This window comes from Notamacropus eugenii, chromosome 2 (genome assembly GCF_028372415.1).
Source record: "Notamacropus eugenii isolate mMacEug1 chromosome 2, mMacEug1.pri_v2, whole genome shotgun sequence".
NCBI classification, from domain to species: domain Eukaryota; kingdom Metazoa; phylum Chordata; class Mammalia; order Diprotodontia; family Macropodidae; genus Notamacropus; species Notamacropus eugenii.
This window is the reverse complement of record NC_092873.1, coordinates 107533681-107556949: the sequence shown is the minus strand read 5'-3', so window position 1 is coordinate 107556949 and position 23269 is coordinate 107533681. Positions and strand designations below refer to the sequence as shown.

The 23269-nt window shown below is 43.2% G+C and overlaps 2 protein-coding genes across 9 annotated transcripts in view; one reads left to right on the top strand and one right to left on the bottom strand.

Moving 5' to 3' along the window:
* Nucleotides 1-20922, bottom strand: part of TMEM63B (transmembrane protein 63B) — a 40179-nt gene extending 19257 nt beyond the window's left edge. For all 3 annotated transcript variants that reach the window (XM_072642290.1, XM_072642291.1, XM_072642292.1), the window contains exons 1-5: nt 20789-20922; nt 13499-13672; nt 13049-13128; nt 12685-12723; nt 9803-9893 (exon numbers count right to left, since the gene is read on the bottom strand). In XM_072642290.1, coding sequence (XP_072498391.1) covers nt 9803-9893; nt 12685-12723; nt 13049-13128; nt 13499-13645 — 357 coding nt within the window. In that variant the 5' untranslated portion in view covers nt 13646-13672; nt 20789-20922. The remainder of the gene's footprint in view (nt 1-9802; nt 9894-12684; nt 12724-13048; nt 13129-13498; nt 13673-20788) is intronic.
* A 173-nt stretch (nt 20923-21095) lies between these two features.
* Nucleotides 21096-23269, top strand: part of MRPL14 (mitochondrial ribosomal protein L14) — a 36046-nt gene continuing 33872 nt past the window's right edge. The window contains exons 1-2 of one of the 6 annotated variants that reach the window (XM_072642295.1): nt 21263-21312; nt 22944-23014. The gene's annotated coding sequence lies outside the window, so the exon portion shown is untranslated. Of the gene's footprint in view, nt 21313-22317; nt 22501-22943; nt 23015-23269 lie in introns of those variants that run through there. The other 5 variants (XM_072642296.1, XM_072642298.1, XM_072642297.1 and 2 more) reach the window with 5 other exon arrangements.

Below are 23269 nucleotides of genomic sequence, written 5' to 3'. Positions count from 1 at the left end.
CTGTTCCTTCTTTTACAGAACCCCATTACTTTCTCCATTACTCAGGCTCAAAAGACTAAGGTTATTTTTTACTCCTTCCTCTTCAATATCCAATCACTACATCTAGTCAATTTTACCTTAGCAATAGCATTTTTATTTGCCCCTTTCTTGCCACTTTCACAATCATGGTGAAGACTCACATGATCACTTGACTGGTTCATTCTATGAAGATTCCTAATGAAATCTTCCACTGTCAGTTTCTCCCCACCTGTAATCAATCCATTCTACACATTAAATTTTCTAAACAGCTCTGGTTACATCATTCCTACCTGGGCTTAAAAAACTTTGGGTTCCTACTATGTACTGAATATAATCTAAACTCTTCATGGAAGCATTGCCCTGAACACTTGGCACCAACTCATCAATTCCCCATTCACTCAATGTATGCTCCACTCCAATTAGTTTCTTTGATGTTCCCTAAGTCTGTTTCACCTGTTCATATCACTCCCTATGCCCGAATGTCCCCAGGCATTCTTACTTATCCTTTAAGACCCAATTAAAATGCCATGTCCTCCAAAAAGCCTTCCTTCCCTCCACCTGCAGTCGTACCTCCAATGGCATGACTGTTTGTACCTCTCAAACTGTTGTACTCCACTGTTTATCAGCTATCTGTCTGAGTCAGATCTCTACTGGATAGCCCTACCTTCTGAGCAGATGCAACATCTTATTTAAATTTGTAGTTGACTTGACACCTAGCACAGAGCTTTTCTTGCATGTTTAGTGATTGAATACGGTCAAAGTTAAGATTTTGATAGATTGATGTCTGTTATGGGTCTGGAAGAAAAAAGAAAGGCGATCTGAGTGGGTTTAGATCCCATAATGAATGGTGAGAGTGAGTTATTTAGAGGAAAGGGGCTCAGTCCATTGGCAGTCTGGGTTAAATTTCTAATTCTCTTCCTAAGAGAGAGTAGGTGTTTTAGGATCCCTGTGGTTGACATCAACAAAAATCTGTGACACTGTTGCAAAGAACACACCTGATCTATTATGCCAAGAAGTGGTTTTCAGCTACTTTTGAGAGGTTACAGAATCTACTCTTCATCTCCCCTTATCTTAGCATAACATAGGCTAGGAATAGTAAGATGAAGGTTCTAAGGAAAGAATCTTTTCCTAAGGTCAGACTCAAGGGCAGAAAGAAAAAGGGTTCCCCGCATTAGACAGATGTTGAGCTCCACTCTCCAATACTGCTGGCCAGGACAATAGGCAACAATATGCAATTACCTCAGTTTAGTCTTGGCTCGGTTCTGACCCATCTGGTTATTTGTGATTTATTCCTTTTTCACACACATGGAGTTCCACAGTTTCTAGATATACTTGACTTGTGAACCACATTGTTGTTTCTCCCCTTCTTGCTGGTATCAGGATCACTTGGACCTCTGGAGTCCTTGCCTACACATTCCCCCTGTCTCTTCCCCTGCACCTCCACAACCAAAACAGCACCAATCTCCAAGACTGGTGGGAGGCTGGTGGCATGGAGAAAATAGCACTGGATTGGGGGAGTCAGAGGTCCTGAGTTCAAATTCCAAGTTAGTTACTTACTAACCCTGAAACATGGGCAAAGTTGCAGTCCCTAAACTCAGTCTCCTCCTTTGTGAAACTGAGATGATTGGGGTGGGAAGGAAGGGCTGGATGGATCAAGGAGATCTCCTAGATCCCTTCTGACTCTGGAGCCTGTAAGTTGGGGGCTGAGGTATACTATAAATAGACGGATTAAAGAAACTTGTATTCTGTGAAGTGGGAAAATCCAAAGACAAGAGTTAGCCTGATGTTTCCTTTGAGAAGAGAATAAACTTCCCTAAGTTGGGTGGAACATAGACTGGGAAGGAAAGAAGTACAACATAAAACCAATAAGACGAGTTGGTGACAGGTCAAAGAGGGGCTTTTAATGCAAACCTGAGCTTAGACTTTATTCAATAGATGAGGTACACTCACTTCAGATACATTTCAAGTTAGGCAGCACCTATTCTGTACGAAGATACTGTATCAGACACTAGGTGGGAATATAAAGTATAATCGAAAACGGTCCACTGCTCAAAGAGTTTATAGTATAACAGGGGAGCTAAGACATACACAAAGAAGCTGGAATGCTATTAAAATATAAACCTACAGGGGAGGTCCAAAGTACAAGTATTTCTGGCCAAGAACCAGCCCCAGGAATAAAAAGATAGAAGGGTTGGGTACAACAGACTCTCAGAAGACAAGCTGCAGAAGAAAAGTGAATGAAGGAACTAAGAAAACTGAACCAATCAACGAACTTCACAATTTTTATTGAGACTCTGAAAAACTACCTTCAGTTTCTAAAGTGTTGTATGCTCACTTCTGGGACTGGAGAAAAGGAGAAAAGCTGAGAGACTGTTTTTGCTTCATGGAATAGTTCAGAAAAAAAAAATAGGAATGGGGAAGGAGGAAAGGAAGGTATGGTATGAGATGATAAAATCTCAGTAGATAACAGATTCCTGGGGCTCAGCTAAACATCAAGAGTTCACCTCTGAGGCTTGCCTCTTTTCATCTACTCCTACAAGGTCAATTATCACCAATATGCAGATGACTTCCACATCTACATAGAACTGTCTGATTCTTTGAAGGTTTATTTATCTATAGGGGGATGGCTCTTGTTCTTTCTTATACATTTGAACAAGCTCCTTATACATTTTTGAATACCAGTTATCTGAGAAACCTGTTGCAGATTTTTTTCCTTCTTCAGTTAATTTTCCCTTCAAATTTTAAATGCACTGATTACACTAATTTTATGGAATTGAAATTGTCCATTTTATCTTCTATAATCCTCTGTTTCTTGTTTGAGCATGAACTCTTTCCCTATTCATAGCTGTAACTTATTTTCTTCCTTGCTCCTCTAATTTGCTTATTATGTGAAATTTTATACTTAAGTTATGTATTCATTTTGACCTTATCTTGGTGTGCTGTGTGAGGCATTAGTCTAAACCGCATTTCTGTCAGACTACTTTCCAGCTTTCCTGGCAGTTTTTCTCATATAGCAAGTTTTTACCCTAGGAGTCTATCCAACACTATGTGCTCCTGTGGTTGTTTCTCTGTGTCATATATTTAATCTGTTCTACTGATTGACTTTTATGTTATTTAACCAGTAACAAATAATTTTAATGATTATTGTTTTGTCAATCCCTAGACTCAGTCCGCTGCTTTATATTCCTCCCTCTCTGTCAAAGTCTAATTCTAAAGTCACTTCCTCCATGAAGCCTTTCTTGGACCTGTGATAACCTCCACTGTGCCTTATTCTGTAGCTCTAAGGCATGTACCATGTCATATGTGTACTATAGTTATTTGTATTTGTGTGTTAGCTCCCTATTAGACAGTATGCTCCATGAAGGAAGAAAGTTAGGTGGCACAATGGATAGACAGCCGGACTTGGAGCCAGGAAGACGAGTTTAATTCCTACCTTACACATTTTACTAGTAGAGTAACCTTGGGTAATTCACTTAATCTCTCTCACCCTTAGTTTCCTCATCTATAAAACAGGTATAATAATAGCACCTGCCTTCCAGGGTGGTTGTGAAGACCAAGTAAGATAATATGCAAACCACTTTGTTGTTCAACTGTAATAAACTCTTCTTGACCCTGTGGCCTATATGGTCCCTGAAGTTTTCTTGGCAAAGATACAAGAGTAGTTTCCCATTTCCTTTTCCAGTGGATTATGGCAAACAGAAGTTAAGTGCCTTGCCCAGGGTCACACAGTAAGTGTCTGAGACCAGATTTGAACAGAGGTCTTCCTTTCTCCAGGCCTGGTGCTTTATCCACTGAGCAATCTAGCTGCCTTCAAACCTAATTGTTATGCGGGAAGGAAGCATCTTATTTAAATTTATCTCCCCCAATGCTAAACATTATGATATGTACAGAGCAAGAGGTATTTAAATAAATGTTTGTTGAATCAATGAATACATGTCCAAAATGGAATCATCTTTTCCTAAAAATTTGTCCCTTGCAGAATTATATTATGCTCATTATTACATTATGCCATTATGTAACCTAACTCTAAAGGTACAGATAACAAATCAATATTAATACTACACACACACACAACACACATACATACACACCTTATTATGTTATTACATAGCATCTAAATACTTAAAGGAAAAGATAATCAAATTGAAGGGAGAAATATGTAGTAAAATTATAATGGTGTTGATAAGAGGTATCTTAATGTAGCCCCTTTGACTTAATTGATTTGGCTAGACCCAATCTAACCAAAAGATAAACAAGAAAGAAGTTAAAAGAATGACTAGAACTTAAGAAAAATTAGAGATGATAGATCTCCGGCAATTACTGAAAGGGAACAGAAAGTTATCTGCATACTGATAAACACTATATGACGTCTTCATAAAAACTGACTACGTATGGGACATAAAGACCTCACTTAAAAATGAAGAAAAATGGAAATATTCAATACATTATTTAATAATCATAAAACAATAAAATTATAGTGAACAAAGAGCCCTTAAAAGATTTAAAAGCAAGGAGAGATTAAATAACACAATTCTAAGAAACTGGGGGTTCAAAAAACAAATTATAAAAACAACTGAAAACTTCCCTGAAAAATTAAAATGAGACGATAAGCCAAAACCTGTGAGAAACGACCAAAGTCATTCTGAGGGGAAAATGTATATCTTTAAACATTTTTATTAATATAAAAGACAAAGAATAAATTAAAAATTGGGCATGCAATTTAAAATTGAAAAAAAACAAAAATTCACCAAGTGAAAAACCAGAAACTCTGGAAATTAAAGGAGATGAATAAAGTTGAAAGCAAAAAAGCTACTGAACTGATAAATAAATCTAGGAGCTGGCTTTAAAAAAAATTAATAAGATCAAGAGCTAACCTGATTTTTTTAAAGAGAGAAAAACTAAATAGTTTTAATCAAAAATGAAAAAACCTTAGAACAACTGTGCAGGAAATAAAGGAAATTATTAGAAACTATTTTGTCCAATTATATGCTAACCAACCTGATAAATCAGAGGAAATATTCATAAAAAGATAAAATGTCCAGATTAACAACAACAACAACAAAAAAGAAATTGACTATTTAAAAAACTCATCAGGAAAAGAAACTGAAGAAGACAACTGAATTCTTAAAGGAAAAAAAAAACTTCAGGACCAAATGGATTCACAAGTAAATTCTTTAAAACATTCAAAAAATTTAATTCTATTACTAAATAAGCTGTTTGCAATAATATGAAAGAATGTACCTTTTCAATCTCTTCCTATGATAGAAATGTTTTGATACCAGCAACAAAATAGAAAACTACAGACCACTATCCCTAATGAAAGCTGACTGTAAAAAATTTTTATTAATAAAAATTAGCAAGTGGGCTATAACAACACATTAGAAAGATTATAAACTATCACAAGCATGGGTTTATAACAGGAATTAGCTAGCTTAACATAATAAAAACTATAACTATAATAAACCATGTTAATAAAATAAATAATAAAAACCTTTAATCCATACTGAAAAGGCTTTTGACAAAATCGAACACTCATTTCTGTGAAAAACTGTAGAAATCAGGAATAAATGGACCTTTCCTTAATACAGTAAACAGTATTTCTCCAAATCCTAAACCCAAATTAAAATGTAATGAAGGAAAGTCAGAGACCTTTCCAATGAGATCAGAGTTTGTAAAGCAAAGAAGCTTATTATTGCCACTACTATTTAAAATAGTGGTAGAACTGCTAGCAAGAATAGTCAGACAAGAAAGAAACAGAGGATAAGCACAGGCAAAAATTACCTCTTTTTGCAGATATGATGGTAAACCCCTAGCCAACTAAAAATTAAATGAAACAACTTTAGCAGAGTTGTTGGAGTTAAGAAAAATCCACATAAATTATCATTGGCATTCCTATATATAATCAACAAAATTCAGCAAGAAAAGACAGAAAGAGAAATTCACTCAAAATCACTGTAGAGGCTATTAATACTTGAGGGGGTATAAATTCAGATTCATATAGAGACTACATGAATCAAACTATAAAACACTCTTGCAGAAATAAACACAGACCTAAATAATTACAGAGACATCAACTACATGGGTAGGTCAAGTCAATATAATAAAATGACAATATTACCTATATTAATTTACTTATTCAGTGCTGTTTCAAACTCTCAAAAGAGTTATAAATTTTACAGAGCTAGAAAAGATAATGATGAAATTCACATAGAAGAACTTAAGGTCAAAAATCTCAGGGGTAATACTGAAAAAAACGGGAAGGAAGGGGATCTCTCAGTATTGGATCTCAAACTATACTACAAAGCAATAATAACAGATCTGATTTGGTACTGGTTAAAAAAAAGAGGTGGATCGGTGGAACAGATTAAACATAAAGAAGCAAACAAAGCAGCACGGCGCTCAATAAACCCAAAGACTTTAGTCTCACTATTTGACAGAAAAAAGTTGGGAGAAATCCTAAATAATATTCTGAGGGAAATTAGGTTTTGGCTAACACCTCACACCAAGGTTAAGTTCCAAATTGATACATGACCTTAATATAAAAGGTCACATTATAAACAAATCAGAGAAGCAAGGAAGAATTACCTCATGGATCTAGGATAGAAGATTTCACAACTAAACAAGTGATAGAGAGGATCGTGCAAGATAAAATAGATAACTTTGATTACATTCAGTTAAAAAGTTTTTGCTCAAACAAATCTAATGTAGTAAAATTTAAAAGGGAAACATAACTAGAAAAAAATTGCAACAAGTTTCTCTGACTCTGACAAGTTTCTCTTATCATTTCTAAGATATATATATAGAATTCAAATTTATAAGACCAAGAGCCATTCTCCTATAGACAAATAGTCAAAGGATATGAGTTTTCAAAGACATCCAAAATGTTGACAATTACTTTTTAAAAAAAATACTCTAAATCACTAATAATTAGAGAAATGCAAATTTCAGCAAATTTGAGGTTGTATCCCACACTTATCAGACTGGCAAGGGTGACAAAAGAGGAAAATGACAAATGTTGGCAGGGTTGTGGCAAAACAGGTACAGTTGCTGGGAGAGCTGGGACTTGGCCCAGTCATTTTAGAAAGCAATTTGGAACAATGCCTAGAAAGCTACCAATCTCTGAGCACCCTCTGACTCTGCAACACCATTACTAGGTCTGTATCTCTAAGAAAGAGGAAATGTATCTATGTGTATAAAATATTTACGGCAGTTCTTTTTGTGGGCAAAAACTGGAAAATTATGAGTGTGTTGTCATTGGGGAATGGCTAAACACACTGAAGAACATGAACGTTGTAGGATATTATTGTGCCATAAGAAATGATGTCATAGACAATTTCAGAGAAAACTGGGAAGAAATTTATGAACTGATGAAGAGGGAAGTGAGCAGAACTAGGATCACAATTTATGGTGATTTTAACATGATTGAGAAAAACAACTTTGAAAGACTAGAACCCTAATCAATGTAACGAAGTATGAATGAAAAAGAATGAAGCTGAAACGTGCTGTTCATGCCCTGAAAGAGAGGTGATGAACTCTAAGATTCGGAGACACAGATTCTTGGACATGGTTAATGCGGGGATTTGTTTTGTTGGACCACATAGATATATATTGAGGGATCTGCTTTTTCAGGTTTAAAATAAAGTTTAAAAACATCCTGTCCTTCTCTCCAATGACTTTATTTCTCCCAGGAACCCAGAATGAATTGGAATCTTTGACTCCTCCTTCTTCCCCCACTCCCCCCTTCCCCCATATTCAACCAATTGTCAAGTTTTATTCTCTATAATCCATTGTTTTCCTTCTCTCCAATCATACTGCCACCTTCCTAGCTCAGTTACTCATTGCCTCTGACAGACTGTTGTAACCGTGGTCCCCTATTCTCTAGTCTCTCTTTACTCTCAAATATGTCTACCATCACAATGCTCCCCAAATCATCTTTGTAACTATCAGCTTAGATGATGTTCCCTTGCTCAAAAAATGATCAGTGACTTCCTACCTTCTCCTGCATGAAAGACAAACTCCTTAATCTGGCATGTAAGACCTCTCACCAGTTGATTCCAGTTTACCTTTCCAGTATTACCTGAGCTTGACTGCCAAATGAATGGAAAGTCACCAAACTGACTATATGAAGATGGCTCTGGTCTAGACGATGTTTCACAACCATGCAACTTTAGAGATATCTTGGCATCTAATCTGCCACTGACCACCCTGCTTTCCCACCTGGAACAGTACTCCTTTCTGGACCAGACCTCTATCCCTGGCTGGCCCTAGGCCATGCTTCAGGTCTACTCCAAACATCTTGCTATCTGCCAGCCACCACATGGATATATGTCTTTCTCCCTCTGATGGGAAACAGTAATCAATAATTCCATTACTTTGGGAAAAGACATACCAATCAAGTGCCCTGTGACTCTCCTCTTCATCCCCGTGATTCCTCCATTCAAAGACTTCCTTCCCTAGCTATCATTCCTCTGTATAGAAAGGCTTCCCTTTTTGGAAGGGAAGCTCCTTTAAGAGTTACTGCATCACAACTGCATTTTATCCCTACCACCGAGCCAAGTGCCTGGTATACAGGAAGAGGCTAATATATGCTTTTTCATTCATCTGACACTATTTTCTCATATTAGGCTCCAAAATGGACTGCTAAAAGCTCTAATTTTGTCTCATCTTCTCATCTTTGTTCCTGCAAACCTGGGATGGATTTCCTCTATCTCCAAGCCTGTTGAGATCCTTTCTTTCCTTCAAGGTCCTCCTCAGGTGATATCTCCTAGCTTCCCTTGATCTCCTTAGGTGGAGGTGATCTCTCTCTCTCCTAGAATTTCTCAGAGCACTTTGTATAGTCTTAAGTCCTTGGTACTTAACACTTAGTTTGTATTATTATTTATTAGTGTGCATGTTACCCCTGTCCACCAATACATAAAGTCCTTGAGAGAAGGAATTATGTCTCATTTCATTTTCTTCTAGCCCCAAAGCCTAGCATAGCACCCACACATGTGGGAAGGGCTTAATAAATGTCTACTGAATTGCTCTGTCAGACCTCTGTAAGGTAACCCTGAGTTTCCTTGTCAGGGGGGATGAGGCTTTTGGACACTGGGTGGGTCACTGACATACTAGATGCTCTTATTGGCTACCCCCTCCTGGTCAAGGATGGGGACTAATGAGGAATGTTACTGGGAGGGAGAAAGCCACAGATTAGGGATAAGGATGCCACCTGGCTGTTGGGGCATGTTCCTTGGTGATTTCTTGTCCTGTTTGTTTTTTCTCTGTTGGGGAAGAAGCAGCAGATGCCTGAGCTCTTAGGGGAGGAGAGTGCCTAGTCAGCTTAGGGAAGCCTGCCCAAGAAAGGACTAAGTTGGAGCTCCTAAAGACTCCCTGGAACCACCCACCTTTGGGGAAAAAAAAAGGTGGAGGGTAAAAGCCACTTGTAGGGAACTTTTTTGTTTTATTATTTGTAGGGAAGTTGGACTGAAATGGGTCATTAGATAAGGATTGCAAGTATTTTTTAACACAGAAATATCTTTTGCAAGTTGAAGCAGTGATGCAATGGGAAAAGCACTGAATGAAGAGTCAAACTACTGGGGTTCCAGTTTAGATTTGATGATTAACAAGAAAGTGGCTTCTTCATTTGTCTCAGCTGTTTCCTCATCAGACAAATGGAGGGGCTAGGTTAGATGGTTTTGAAGGGGGTGACGGGGCTGGACCGTTGCCTTTCTGTGCCTTACTGAAGACGAGATTGTTGGTCACCACTGTTCACAGTGGGGGAGGGAGAAACGAGGAAGTCACTTACGTTGTCTCTCTGTTCAAAGTCCACGGAGCTGGAGACAGAAGTGAGGCGCTCGTAGCGGTCATGGCTGTCTGTCTGCATGGCCGAGGACATACTGAAAGGTGGGGGTTGGGGATGGGAGGAAGAAAAGGGTTAGAGAAGAGATGCTTGATGCTGTCCCCTACCTCAGACAGGAGGGAGGATGCTACTACACCATAGCTCTGTGGGCAACAGAGAAAGGCAAAGCGGGGATATGGGGTGAAAGATGGGGATGGGGTGATTCCTCTTTCCTTTTTCCCACTTCTGTCTCCTCTTTCTCAAGGAGGCGTGGGGATGCCTAGTACAAGATTGTGAACACAGTAGGTACTCAATCAATGCTGCATGAATGAAGAGAATGAGGGTGGTTAGAAGGAAAGAGGGTAGGGGGAAGTCCAGGAGGTTGTTAGAAAAGGGCAGGGGCTAGCCTTGAGGAAGATGATAGATGTGAGATGAGGCCAGGGCAGGGACTAAAGTGTAAGTTTATTTGGAATCAAATGAGCAAGCTGAGTTGTAATAATTTTGTTGTTGTTTAGTTGTTCCAGTTGAGTCCGACTCTGGGGTCATTTGGGGTTTTCTTGGCAAAGGTACTGGATTGGTTTGTTATTTCTTTCTTCAGCTCATTTTATAGATGAGGAAACTGAGGCAAACAGAGTTAAGTGACCTGCCCAGGGTCATGCAGCTACTAAGTATCTGAGGCTGGATTTGAACTCAGGAAGATGAGCCTTCTTGACTCCAGGCCCAGCACTCTGCCCACTGCCCCACCGAGCCCCTGAAATGTAATAACTTTCTATTTAGTGCTTGCAAACTACTTTCTTTGCAACCAGCCTATGAGGTAGGAAGTTTCAAGTATTGTTAACCCCCTTTCACAGATGAGAACGCTAAGGCCCAGAGAAGTTTAGTGACTCACCTATCGTCATAAGATTAGTAAATGTAAGAGCTGGAACAGTGCAAAGAGTATTGTGCTGGGAGTTCTAATTCTAACTCTCTGTGACTTGAGTTGTTTTATTCCCCAGGGTCTCAGTTTCCTTATTCATAAAAGGAAGGGGGAGAGCTCAATGATCCCTTGGGTCCTTCCTAGCTCTTAGAAAGAGAAGCTGTCTTGGGAAAACAAGTCTAAGAGGGAGGCAGAGGGATGGTGCCTAAAGCCTTCTGAAGCCTGGAGAGGGCAACTGATCAGGGGAAGAGCCAAGCCAAATACCAAAATTACTTTCTGCTCTCCTGCGCCACTTCTCCTCTGGGGTAATACTTCTTGAGCAATATCATTTTCTCTTCTGTCAGAGAAGAGGAATGGGCTAAATGAGCTCTAAGATCTCTTCTAGCTCTGGCACTACTGAGAGATAACAGAAGGAATGTCCATATATTCATCCCCACCTCACAGGGCTGATGTGAGATGTTTTTAAACTTGTGAGACTGCTACAATAAATGTGGGTTATGTGATTATACATATGAGCTGTGAGTATGGGGAATGCAACGGTAAGAAATAGATTTGTGTTCTAACGGAGAGACTGGGGTTAGACATGAAAGAATCAGAGAGAGCAGAGGAAAAGTACTAGACCTGGAATTAGGAGAGACCTGTGTTCAAATCCCAGCTCTAACACTTACTAGCTGTATGAGCATGGCCAAGTCATTTAACATCTCTGAACCTCAGTTTCCACATCTGCAAAATGGGAATAATAGTATGTTTGTACTACCCATCTCACGAAGTGGTTGTGAGAACAGCTTAAAATATGTATATATATATACATACATATATATATATATATATATATATATATATATATATATATATATATATATATATATATATATATATATATATATCTGCCAAGCAGTTTCTGATGGAGTGGGGTGGGGGTGGGATACTCTGGACACTGGTCCAGCAGAGAAGGCAGCTGCGCCAACTCCTGCATGACTTCTGTTTCTGCAGAAAGGAAGGGCTGGTCCTGACTAGAATGAAGGGGCCTGAATGGGGCAGCCTTTGGATATCTGCACTGTAGTGTTAGGAGCTGCCCAGCAGGGGGCAGTAGTACCATTCTCATGAGAAACTGCAGCCTTTGTTAGTTCATAAAGGACTCCCTTCTCCCCTGGTCCTGAGTCTGATGGGAGGAGAGCTGGCTCCCAATTCCTATCCAGGAGGGGGGTGTTTGGGGGAGACATCTGCAGAAATGGCCCTTTACTCCTCTACTCTCCCCTCCTCCCCCAGTAGTAGTAGTAGCAGCAGCAGCAGCAGCAACAGCAGCAGCAGCAAAAGCAGCTTCTATCCTGAAAACAGAGACCAAGGCGAGGAGGCAGGGCCAGGATAGGGGCTGGGAGGAGGGTAGGAGCCGGTGCTCCTTGGACTGTTCTGATCCTGCAGCTGGGGGCGGGTACACTTCCTGGCCACCAGGCCAAAGAAGTTAGGAGGGAACCCTGGAATCTAAAGAACAGGGACTTAGAGGGAAGGAAGCCACAGGGAACCTCTTTCTTGTCTCTGCAGTTGAGGGTGAGTTTGAGTGTATCCAGGTAGGAGAGGTCTGATGTCCAGTAGATCTTCTTTTTTATTCTCCCTAATAAAAAAATCTAGAAGACTGTCCCAGCCCCAGACTTGTAATCCTTTTGACGTTCAATTCTGGGATTGGGTAGGTCATGAGCATGTGTGTGCATGCATGTATGTATTATGTATGTGTGTGCATAAAACCCAGAGACAAGTTGAGGAACTCCCTGCTTTGCAAAGCACACCGCCTGAGTTAATCCCGAAACCACCACGAGACTGCAGAGAGACAAACTGCAAAAGAAAACATCAAAGTGGCAAGAGATGAGAAGTGAGAAAGCAAGGGAGCAAGGGAAGATGGTTTGCAGGGGAAGAGAGGGGCTAATGCCCCACGTACTATTCCTGCTCCACTCGGTCTCTCTGCTGGCGTCGCAGCCTGAGGACAGAGAACAGAGAGCATTAAGGACTGCAGGTGAGGGACTGGCAGCATCCTTTCCAAGACCCTCCTCCCCGGTAAGTACTACCTTCTAACTGAAGATCACTTCTTACTGCAATACTTTCCCCCAAAGCACAAGTACTTTCCCTAATGCACATGCCCCCATCCAAAAAAACAACAGATATGGGAGGGGTAGGAGAACAGCACAGTCATACTCATGAGGAAAAGAGAAAATGAGGGGACCTCAAGGGGGGAAAGGCATAGGTTTAGAAAATAGGGATAACTCTTGTCTCTGTCTCCTCCCTCCCCTCTTCTCCATCCTCACCTGTCAACATCAGTAACCAAGGCCAGTCGTCCATAGTCCCAGGCCACCTTTCGCAGGACAGAGAACAGGAACAGCAACAACTGGTGCAAAGGACATAGGGAAGAGATTGGCAAAACTAGGGGTTCTGCACATCCTCTATATGGAAAGGACAATGTTGAAAATTTAGGGGTCTTGGAGTTTAGGATAAGTGGGAGGTCCAGATAAGATGGGGCCTGATGCCAGAGATGTGAGCTGGGTATATTATTAGCAGGTCAGGGAAGGAACAGGGGGATCCCTTAGTTATACATGAACAGGAAGGCTGCGGCTTTTGTTAGGAGGTCTGCAGCTGGAATAGGTATTTGTGTATTGGTGAGGGGTGGTGCCAGAACTATGTGTATCCCTGATGATGCTATGGGGTTGGAGCTAGGGGAGTTCTCCATGGTGGAGACTGGAGGGAGTCTGAGCACTCACAAGAAAGCATAGGAAATCAAGTGCAAGTACTGTAGGAATTCCCCCAAAAGGCAGCCCTTGGAGTACAGTGCTTCTGATCCGAGCTTTGTAACAGTAATCCTTGGTTTCCGAGTTGTTGACTGTCGAGTCGCCCAGCGTAAAGGGCATCGTGGCTGCTATTGCAGCATCGTCCTCCTGAAGTTAGGGAAGAAAAGGGTCAGCTAAAGGCCTTGAGGTTCACTTCCTTTCAACCCCATGGCCTTTGGGGGCAGTATAAGTGAAAAGAAAGGGGTACCTTTAGTCCTCAGTCTAGGGAAACCAGTGGAATGGTATAGGCAGACTGAAGAACTCTAGGAATGGGAAGATCTGGCCAGGGAAGACAAGGACTTGTTGAGGGGATAGTGTCCTCTTGAGATGTAGTCTGTCCCACACTAAGCCCCAGAGAACTGGGTTCAAAGTCACTTTCTCTCCCCCTTGATAAGAGCAGGATTCAAGTTCCTTGCTCTCCAGTTCTCCTTTTCTTCTTTCAATTCCTTCTCACCCCACTGTCTCCTAAGGTCATGTTGTGTTTGTCCTTCATTCTCGAAGAGGACCATGACATCAGGATGATGACATGACTTGCAGTTGACTCTGATTTGAGTGAGGGATGCCTGTGCAAGGTCACCAACCTCACTTTCTTCTCCTGAGCCATCTGAGTCCAGTGGCCTGATATTCATCAAGATGACTGGAGATGGCCCAGGATGCAATGTGATACCCTGGCCCTTTCAGGCTAATTTCTTGTCACATTCTCACTTTGAGTGAGATACACCCATTCAATGAATAGGCTTCTTTAAGTTACTCAAGGGATGGCCCCTTTAATAATAATTAAAAAAAAAATCAAACTAGGAAGGGAACACCCTCAGGATTCCTGGGTAAAAGAAACAATTACTATTTAGTTATTACTCCCAAGGCCTAGACTTTTGCTAGAAGCAGCTAGAAAGAGCTGAACTGGGCTCTTAGAGTAGCTGCAAAGGGGATGGATGGTGATGTTAAGTGGAGGAGATAGGGGGTGGCTGCCTGTAGAAAGAAACAAGGAGACAGGGAAGGCAATCTATTCTGTTTGCACTAAAGGGCATCATTTCTCTACTAAATTCCTCCTCATCACAGTGTGGAGGTGATTGGGTTTGAAGGCTGTGATAATGTAGCTGGGACTTGTGCTAAGCTATTAAGGCTTCAAGTACTGACTAATTCTGGTTAGTATATATGTGTATGTAAGAGAGTTTCAGTATCTGGAGAGCTGACCACTAAGCAATTAATTATTTTGGCCAGTAGAACTGGAGAAGACCTAATGAAGGTGTTTCACTCCATCTGCAAGGGTGGAGAGTGTAGTCACTTTCATGAAAAAACTGGTATCATTATAGACTAGGTGTTACATAAAAAATGAAGGGACTGAACGAAAAGACCCCTTTTAGCTCTAAAATTTCTTGTTGATTCATTTATCCAATAAATATTTACTAAGCACCTACAAATATTCAAGACAGAGTGTTAGGTACTATAACACATTTAAATGGCATCAACAAAAATGGATGATTAGCCTAACTTGATACTTCTTTAGGTTTCTTGCTCCTCACCCCCTATCCCTGTCAGGGAAGGGTGCAGAGTCTAGGTTTCAAGTGGCAGTATGGATTTCTGGGTCTGGTTCACCACAGTACCTCTATGAACAATCATAGAGATGGAAGGACTCTGGTAATGTACTAAGTCCTGGGACCTAGTCTCTTCTCCCCTCTCCTCTTAATCCAGCTCTCTCAAGCGGGCTCCTGCTGAGCTATATTTCCTTCTGAGGGGCCACATAGAAAATCACAGAATTGTAGTTTCCAGGGACTTCAACTACTTCACCCAACACAAACCAGAAGAAGAATCTTCACCATAACATACCTAATGCTTCTGTCTAAAGACCTCCACTGAGGAAGAACCCACCACCCCTGAACAACCCATTCCATCTATGAACAGATCTAAATGTTACGAAGGTTTTTAAAAATATCATGTAAAAATCTGTGTCCTTGTTTACTTAGCCATTCACCAGCTGTTGGATGTTCAGGTTGTTTACGACCCTTTGCAATTACATACAGTGCTGCTATATATATTCATATAAAGAGAATGGTCTTTCTGCTGTCTTAGGATATATTTCCAATAATATGATTACTGAGCAAATGGCTAGGATTATTTTTATGAACATCTTTATTTCTTAAAGCTTATAAACTTAAAAAAAAATTCTTTTCTTCCTGTCATCTTCTCTCCATCTAGCCCATACAGACTACAGTTCCCGGAATGCTAAGCTTCTTTCAAAGAGCAGGGCTCTCTGAGAATGCCACACCCTCTACTAAGCTGCACTATTGGTGGACCACAGGGGAGTGGGAGGTTTTAAGCTGTACTCTCCCCAATAATGCCCTCAGAGGGTGGAAGGGGGCTATCTGCCAAGGAGACAATAAAATGACACTCTCCACCCCCCACCCCCCCCTTTTTTTTTTTAACTCGGCAGGCCTGGTTTCACCTCGGTTATTTATAGACCTCCCTAAGCTCCCTCTGGGAAGTATGTTAGGGTGGGGCAGATAGTACCCCAATCCTAAGAGAAGGAGCCCAGCCAATCCTTGGCCTAGGCACCTGGGCTGTAGGAGAGCCTGGGGAATGGGAGGCAGCAGTTGCAGCCTAGTCCCCAAGAGGTGAGGGTTGGAGGGGGCATCGACCCAAGGCTAGAGAAGGCCCTAAGGAGGCCAAAGTAGCAGCTTCTTTGCTGTCCCTCCTCCCTCCCCACACTTACTAACTCGATAGCTTCCCAAGAGGGATCTCTCTGACTAGATGAGGAGACTGCTGGGGACCTGGGGACAGGAACCGCCTAGACTGAGGCCAAACAACAAACGCAGGGGCGTGGCCATGACTGAGAGAGAAGGCAGCCATGACTCAGTGGGATTCCTGGCCCCCTCACTCTAACCTCCTTGTCTTTCCTTGGGGGTTGCCTATGTGTGGAGGGCAAGAAATTTCCTTGACCCAACAAACTGGGGGTTGTTGTGGAAGGGGAAGTGGTAATGTATTTGAAGTTCATAGGATCATTAGAAATCAAATAGTTGAAATCACTCTCATTTTAAAGAGTAACAAATCAAGGAGCAGAGTAAGGAAGGGTTTGGTGTGGGATCACACAGGTAGTAGTAAGAAGTAGAATAGAAATTCAAATTCCAAATTCAGGATTCTTTCCACCACACCATACAGGGAAATTCAGGAGGGAAGTAGGAGAAAGGGGAGTCAGTTAAGACAGACCATGTGGGGGTGTATCTGAGTAAATAGGTGAGACTACCTCCTCTTTCCCAGTGCCTAGGTAAAAGCCCTGTAAGAGCAATGAACAAATGCTTATTGAATTATCGAACAACTGTTTTGAGTGTATGGGTATGTAATGCCAATCCTGGTGTGAAGACGCAACACATATCAATTGTGGCCTCTCAGGTAGGTGCATCTCTGTCTCTGCTGTGTTGTATACTTGGGGAGATGTGCGTGTTAGGAACCTTGGTGTGTAAACAGAAGTGCCCAGGAGACTGTAACTGTAAGTCAGGGGTACAGTGTAGGTTCAAAGTCCCTCTTCATACTGAAACAATCCCCTTTACTCCAGAGGTGCTTGCAATACCCCTCTTCTCCTGCACCAACGGTACACTCTGTGGTCAAGACACAAAGACAAATCCCCCTCAAGCTCCAATTTCCTGTCTCCCTTCCATTTCAAGGGAGCTTGGCAGTTTGTGTGGCACTGCCTACTCCCTTCCTAGGCAAGGGACCTTCATGAGCTAACCACTCAACCAGAGTGAGCAAGTAAGAGTCATGACAGCTGCTTTGTTAGTTCAAGGAACTGAAACTGAAAAGGACCTCCGCTCGAGTGTCATTCTAGCTATCATCACTGCAGAGTCAATGAAAGTGGGGCAAATGAGCAGAAGGAAGGGAAAAATGTCAAAGGTGACTAAGGGGGCAGAGGAACAGGTTTTATGCAGTTTAAGATTTTAAAGAGCACTGGAGAAGAATAGTTCACATTTATATAGCACTGTATAGTTTATAAAGAATTTAATACATATTATTTCATTTGATATTCACAATGATCCCATGACTATAGATGATTTCCAAGTTCCTTCCTGTCTAGCTCCTAAATCCTTATGGTCCCAAGTTGGTTTTGTAGGTATTATTATCTGCATTTTACAGAAGAGAAGACCTAGGTTTAGAATGGTTAAATCACTTGCCCAAAGTAAAACAGCTAGTAAAGAGCAGAACTAGGAACCTTGGCCTTGTGATATCCAAACCAGTATAATTTTCATTATAGCACAATGCTTCTACAAGAGATCAGAGTGGAATTCTTATGATGGGCAGCAACTTTCCTCGTTGTACTGGGATGCCAGTGGTGTCAAGATTTTCCCCTAGTTTGACTGAGATGCTTAATTTAAGTTGGCAAAGGGTTTATTGTCAAGCCAATTTAGGGTTTTGCTACTGTAAGGTGACAATAGGAAGGGAGAGGGTTACAGCTTAAAATTTATTATTGTAGAACTGCATGGGAAATTGTAATTTAGGACTCGTAATTACAGTCAGATGGTCTATTCCATCAGAAGGATGCCTTGGTTGGTAGATGGGAGACCAGCGTTCTAGTTTTAGCTAGGTGACTCTGTGACCTTGGACAAATCCCTAACCCTCTCTAATGCTCAGTCTTTCTGTTGATAATACAGAGACATCTCTGCCTTGGGCAGAAATGTCCTAGTAAGGATAAAACTTTGAGAATGGACCTGAAAAGTAAATGTAATATAGGAATGAAAAAGATTATTTATTATCAAAGTTAACTTGAAGGGAGGATGGAATAAGCATTTTATATAGCATCTACTATGTGCCAAGCATTGTGCTTTAAAAACATTATCTCATTTTGATCCTCACAACAACCCTCTGAAGTAGGATCTGTTATCATCCCCATTTTATAGTTGAGGAAACTGAGGCAAACAGGTGAAGTGACTTGTCTAGCGTCACAAAGCTAGCATGACCAAATATGAACTCAAGTCTTCCTGACTCTAGGCCCAGTTCTCTATCCACTGCACCAATTAGCTGCCTTGGTGGTGATGGTATAAAGTTTTTTCTAGATCCTCCAGTTCTCCCTCTGGAAAATACCTTTTTTCAACCTCTAACTTCTCTACGTTGTAGAACTTCAGCGTTAATGCAGGTGGTACACACATCTATCAAGTGTGGCCATCCATGACTCAGAATTTATTTGCTTTGAGAGTAAATTTCTCCCACCAGGAAGTCCTCCCTGGGTTTAAAGTGCAGGCCAGTTCAAGTTTTTAGCCATAGAAAATAGGTACCATAGGTAGCTATTCTTCCAAGGAAATTGAGGATGGTGTCCTGGCTGTACCAAAGATGAACCCTGCCACCTGGGTCATGTCACTTTCTGGATCTCAATTTCAACATCTATAAAACTCTGTGTGTGTGTGTGTGTGTGTGTGTGTGACTAAATGATCTCTAATTTTTTTTTTCTAGTTCTAATTTAGCTTTTGCTTTCTTAAGAGAAACTTTGTGGCACAACAGGGACTTGTTATTGTCAAGTTGTTCAGTAAAAAACAAAAATAAAAACTGCAACAAACACAAAACCAGGAGAGTTTATTTTGGGGCTGCTTAAGTCAAGGTGTCGATGATTAAGCTTATTCTGAAAATACGACTTAGGGTCTTTTCCGTGCCAGCATTTCTTTGGGGCTTCCCACCAGAGCTGTTTCCAGGTCCACTATTTCCCTTGTGCCCTTCAGTTGCATCTGAGTGATGGTGGGGCTGCGCAGGACCAGAGAGGAAGCCAGTGTGGTATAATGAAAAGAGCTCTAGACTGGGAACCACAAGACCAGGGCTCTAGTGTTGGTTCTGCCACTAATTAGCCGGGTGACCTTGGCCAAGTCACTTTGCTTTATCCATCTTCTCTTCTGTGAAAATGAGAGCTTCCGGCTAGAATGATTATCTTAAAAGTCTCTTCTAGCACTGAATGGCATGCTGTGTTTCTATAACCTAGAAGGGTATTCTATAGGGGGATGGATGCCAATCTATCACTTAAACTCTATCAGGGAAATACAGGTTGGACTACAGGTCCCAGCATGCAATACTTTGGGCATGCCGGGGCCTGGACTCTCATGCCACCCTAGTGCCCTGGAGGGCAGCCAGGCCAACCTTTTCTTTCCACTCAGAGTAGGAAGGAGAGGGAAGGCAGTGTTCCTCAGCAATCGGGTAGAAACTCCCTACTCCAGTACCTCAGTGTTCATGTAACCCTCTGAGTTGGCATCAGCAACCTTTCCTTAGTGGGCAGAAGCAAGGGTACCACCTCCCCCCCAAACATATTCACAAATACTCTTTCTGGGATACTAGAATAACCGGAATTGTGGCTGGACATCCCCTGTGGATGCCAGGCCTATGCTCACAACGACCCGGGCATGTGCAGCACCAGTGACAGCCAGGCTCCCACTTCCCCCACCCCCCACTGACCTCTCTCTCCATTGCCTGACACCCCGTTGGCCTCCACGCAGGACAAGGGGCAGTAGCCTATCCTTACTAAATCCCCACCGTCAGGCAGAAAAGCAGTGCCTAGGGACGTGTCCTTGTTTCCCCTAGGCCCAGGCTCCTAACCAGCCCGGGTCCAGCCTAGATCTTCCCATTGCCCTCGCCACCGAGCCTCTGGCCAGGGCCGGGAAGAAGCCTGCATTGTGCTGGGTGGAAGGACACTCACGACACAGATACACTCAACAGCCGCCCCCCAGCTCTCCGGCTCAGTCCCCCGGGTCTGGGCCAGGGGGCACGGAGCAATCCTACCGCAGCCCGGCCCGGCGCAGGGAAAGATTCCACTCGTGTGCGTGCGTGCGCGCGCCAGCTCGCGTGTTTGGGGGGGCGGCGGTAAAATCCACGGAGTCCATCAGATCATGCGACACCGTTCCCTCCTCTCTCCACCCCGCAAACAGCACAAAAACAACCTCAACAACGCCCCCCGAACAACGACCCAAAGCAACCCCAGGCCACGGAACTGAACAAGGGGAGGGGGAGACCACATCTGGATCCCCGGCAAAAGGGCGGGCGAGGGGGCGGGGGACTGAGCCCGGGAGGGCGCGTCGTGGGGGAGGGGGCACACCTGGACGGGGCAGGTGGGCGAAGAGGTAGGGTGGGGGCCCCCGAAAGCTGGATGCCCCGAGGGCGGGGGCTGCACACAGCGCGGGCCACATTTGGATCCCGGGTGCGGGTCTCGGGAAGATTTTCGGGAATGGAGGGTGGGGGCGCGGGGAGGGGGCGCCTACTCACCCTCGGGCGCAGACTCGGCTCCCGCTCCGAGGCTCAGGTCGGGGCTCGGGGCCGGGGTGGGCGGGGGCGGGGGGAGGGGGTGTCGCTGGGCAGCTCGGGCTCGGGGCTCCGGAGGCGGCCGCGGCTCCCGGCTGGGGGAGGAGGCAGAAGGGAGGAGGGAGGCGGGAGGAAGGAGGAGGGATTGGGCAGGAGGAGGAGGAGGGGCGGGGAGAGAGCTAAGTGAAGGGGGGGAAGAGGGAGGAAGGCGGGGGAAGGGAGGGGGAAAGCAGGAGGGGGCGAGGCAGCGTCGCCGCCGACCGCCCGGGGCCCACCCCCTAACGCACACATGGCGAAAGCACGCACGTACGTACGTACGCAGGCGTGGAATGGGGCCCGGGAGACCTTGGTGCGCAAGCGCTCTTCAAAGGCGGTGGGGCGGGGCAGGGGGCGCTGTGGAGTCGCGGTGCTGGAGCTAGTGGGGGCGGGGCAAAGTGCGCGTTTAACCTCCGGGTCTCGAGGTTTTCCCTAACTCGGCGGTGAGAGCGGTAATGGCGGGGACAGTTAAAAAAAAAGTTTTTCTTTCTTGTTGCTTTCCTCCACCTAATAGAGGCAACGAGGAAGGGAACACAGCGTGGTTTAAATGCCGAGGTCCTGATTAGGGGGAACAGGGCCAGCGGCACGAGGGGTCCTGGGGAGGGGAGAAGGATCCGGGCATGGTGGGGGAGGGGGTCCTGGTGAGGGGAGGAGCAGGGCGTGGTGGGGGAGGGGGTCCTGGTGAGGGGAGGAGCAGGGCGTGGTGGGGGAGGGGGTCCTGGTGAGGGGAGGAGCAGGGCGTGGTGGGGGAGGGAGTCCTAGTAGGAGTAAAAGAAGGGTAGGCAATGAAAGGGGAAGGCTTCTGATTTAGGGGAAAGATGTAGGGAAGGGCTTCTGGAGGGAAAAGTAGGTGACAAATGAGAGAGAGCTCCTGGTTGAAGTAAATGGCAGGTCCCATATAGGAAAGAGTGTAGGATAAGTGTCATGTCCCTCTGCACTCCCATACCTACATCTCTTTAATATATCTTTACGGTTTTTCTTCTCCCCACCCTCCCAGGAAAATTGTGATGGTGGTGGGGAATTGGCTGAACTGGGCACATCAAGCCAACCTTTGCCCATAGTTCTCCCTTCTTGCACCAGACCTGTGGCCCCTATCACCCTTGTGTGGAGATGAGGACTTACCTGCGTTCCCTAGCAATGAGTAGCCGCGTTGCTCCGTGGGTGCTTGTGCTGTAGTTAAGGCATTGAGAATGGCAGTGGATTCTGGTCTCCCTTTCCTTCTGCTCTTGTGGCATCAGCCTGTCACAGCTCTGAGGCTGCTCTCCCTCTTTTCAGCCAGTGTGGTTTTTTTCCCCTCCTCTTCGTCCTCTCTCCCTCCCCAACTCTTGATTTTGAGATGTGTCTTGTTTATTTATGTCCTTGCCCGGTATGCTTATGGAATAGGGAGTCATTCCCCTTGATGGACAAATTAATTCCTTGGACTGCAGTTATTTCTCTATGTTTTTATTTCACTAAAGATACAGAATCTATCTGCCAGGAACTAAAATGGTTGAGACGGTACTTTGAAAAAAAATGGGAAGCTCCAGTTTGTTCATCAAATCCAGAAAACCATAGAACTTTCCTGTCCCTATCTCATCCTCTTTGAAGTTTGGCGGAAGTAATTTTAGGACTAGTGAAAGTACTACTTTCCACAGCAATTGGTAATTGGTTTGTGTCGTTTGAAAATGTTAATAGCTTCAGGTGTTTAGGACTTTGGAAACCTTAAAAGCTCCACATAAATGCTAATTATCATTACTATAATAAATTTCAGATTGAAAGTTCCATAAGGGGTCAACATTTATTCAACAAATGTTTATTAGAACATATTGGGCAGTTATGGAAAGAGCCCTAGAGCTGGATTGGTCCCACCTTTGCAACTTAATACTTTCATGCCCTGACCATTCTGAGCCTGTTTTTTTTTTCTTTGAGGAGAATAATATATGTTCTTCCTGCTGACGAGTGAGACAGTAAAGTACTTTGTCACCTAAGGCATGCTTTGTGAATCTAAGTTATTGTTACAAACAGGGCTTAGAGATATTAGAAGTATAGCCCTAACCTGGTCAAATGGCATCAGAGAATAAGTACTATTCTCTCCTCCAAGCAGTCGGTGTTACTTCAGACAATGCTGAGTTGTACCACTGTTTGACTTGTCATGGTGATCTTTCGAACCTAAGGGTAAGATATACATTTTTCTCCTTTAAATTTTATCTTGTTAAATTTAGCCTAGGGTTCTAACCTTTTAAGGACATTTTTTTATTCTGATTCAATCAGAATTAGACATATTTGCTGACCCTGGCATTAAGTCATCTGCAGATTGATAATAATTTTTGTCTTTATCTAAGTCATTGATAATTGCTAATAGCGCAGGACCTAAGAGAAACCCCAAAGGGAGACTGTGGTGTGATGGAATCCCAGTGCTTGTGCTTGCTA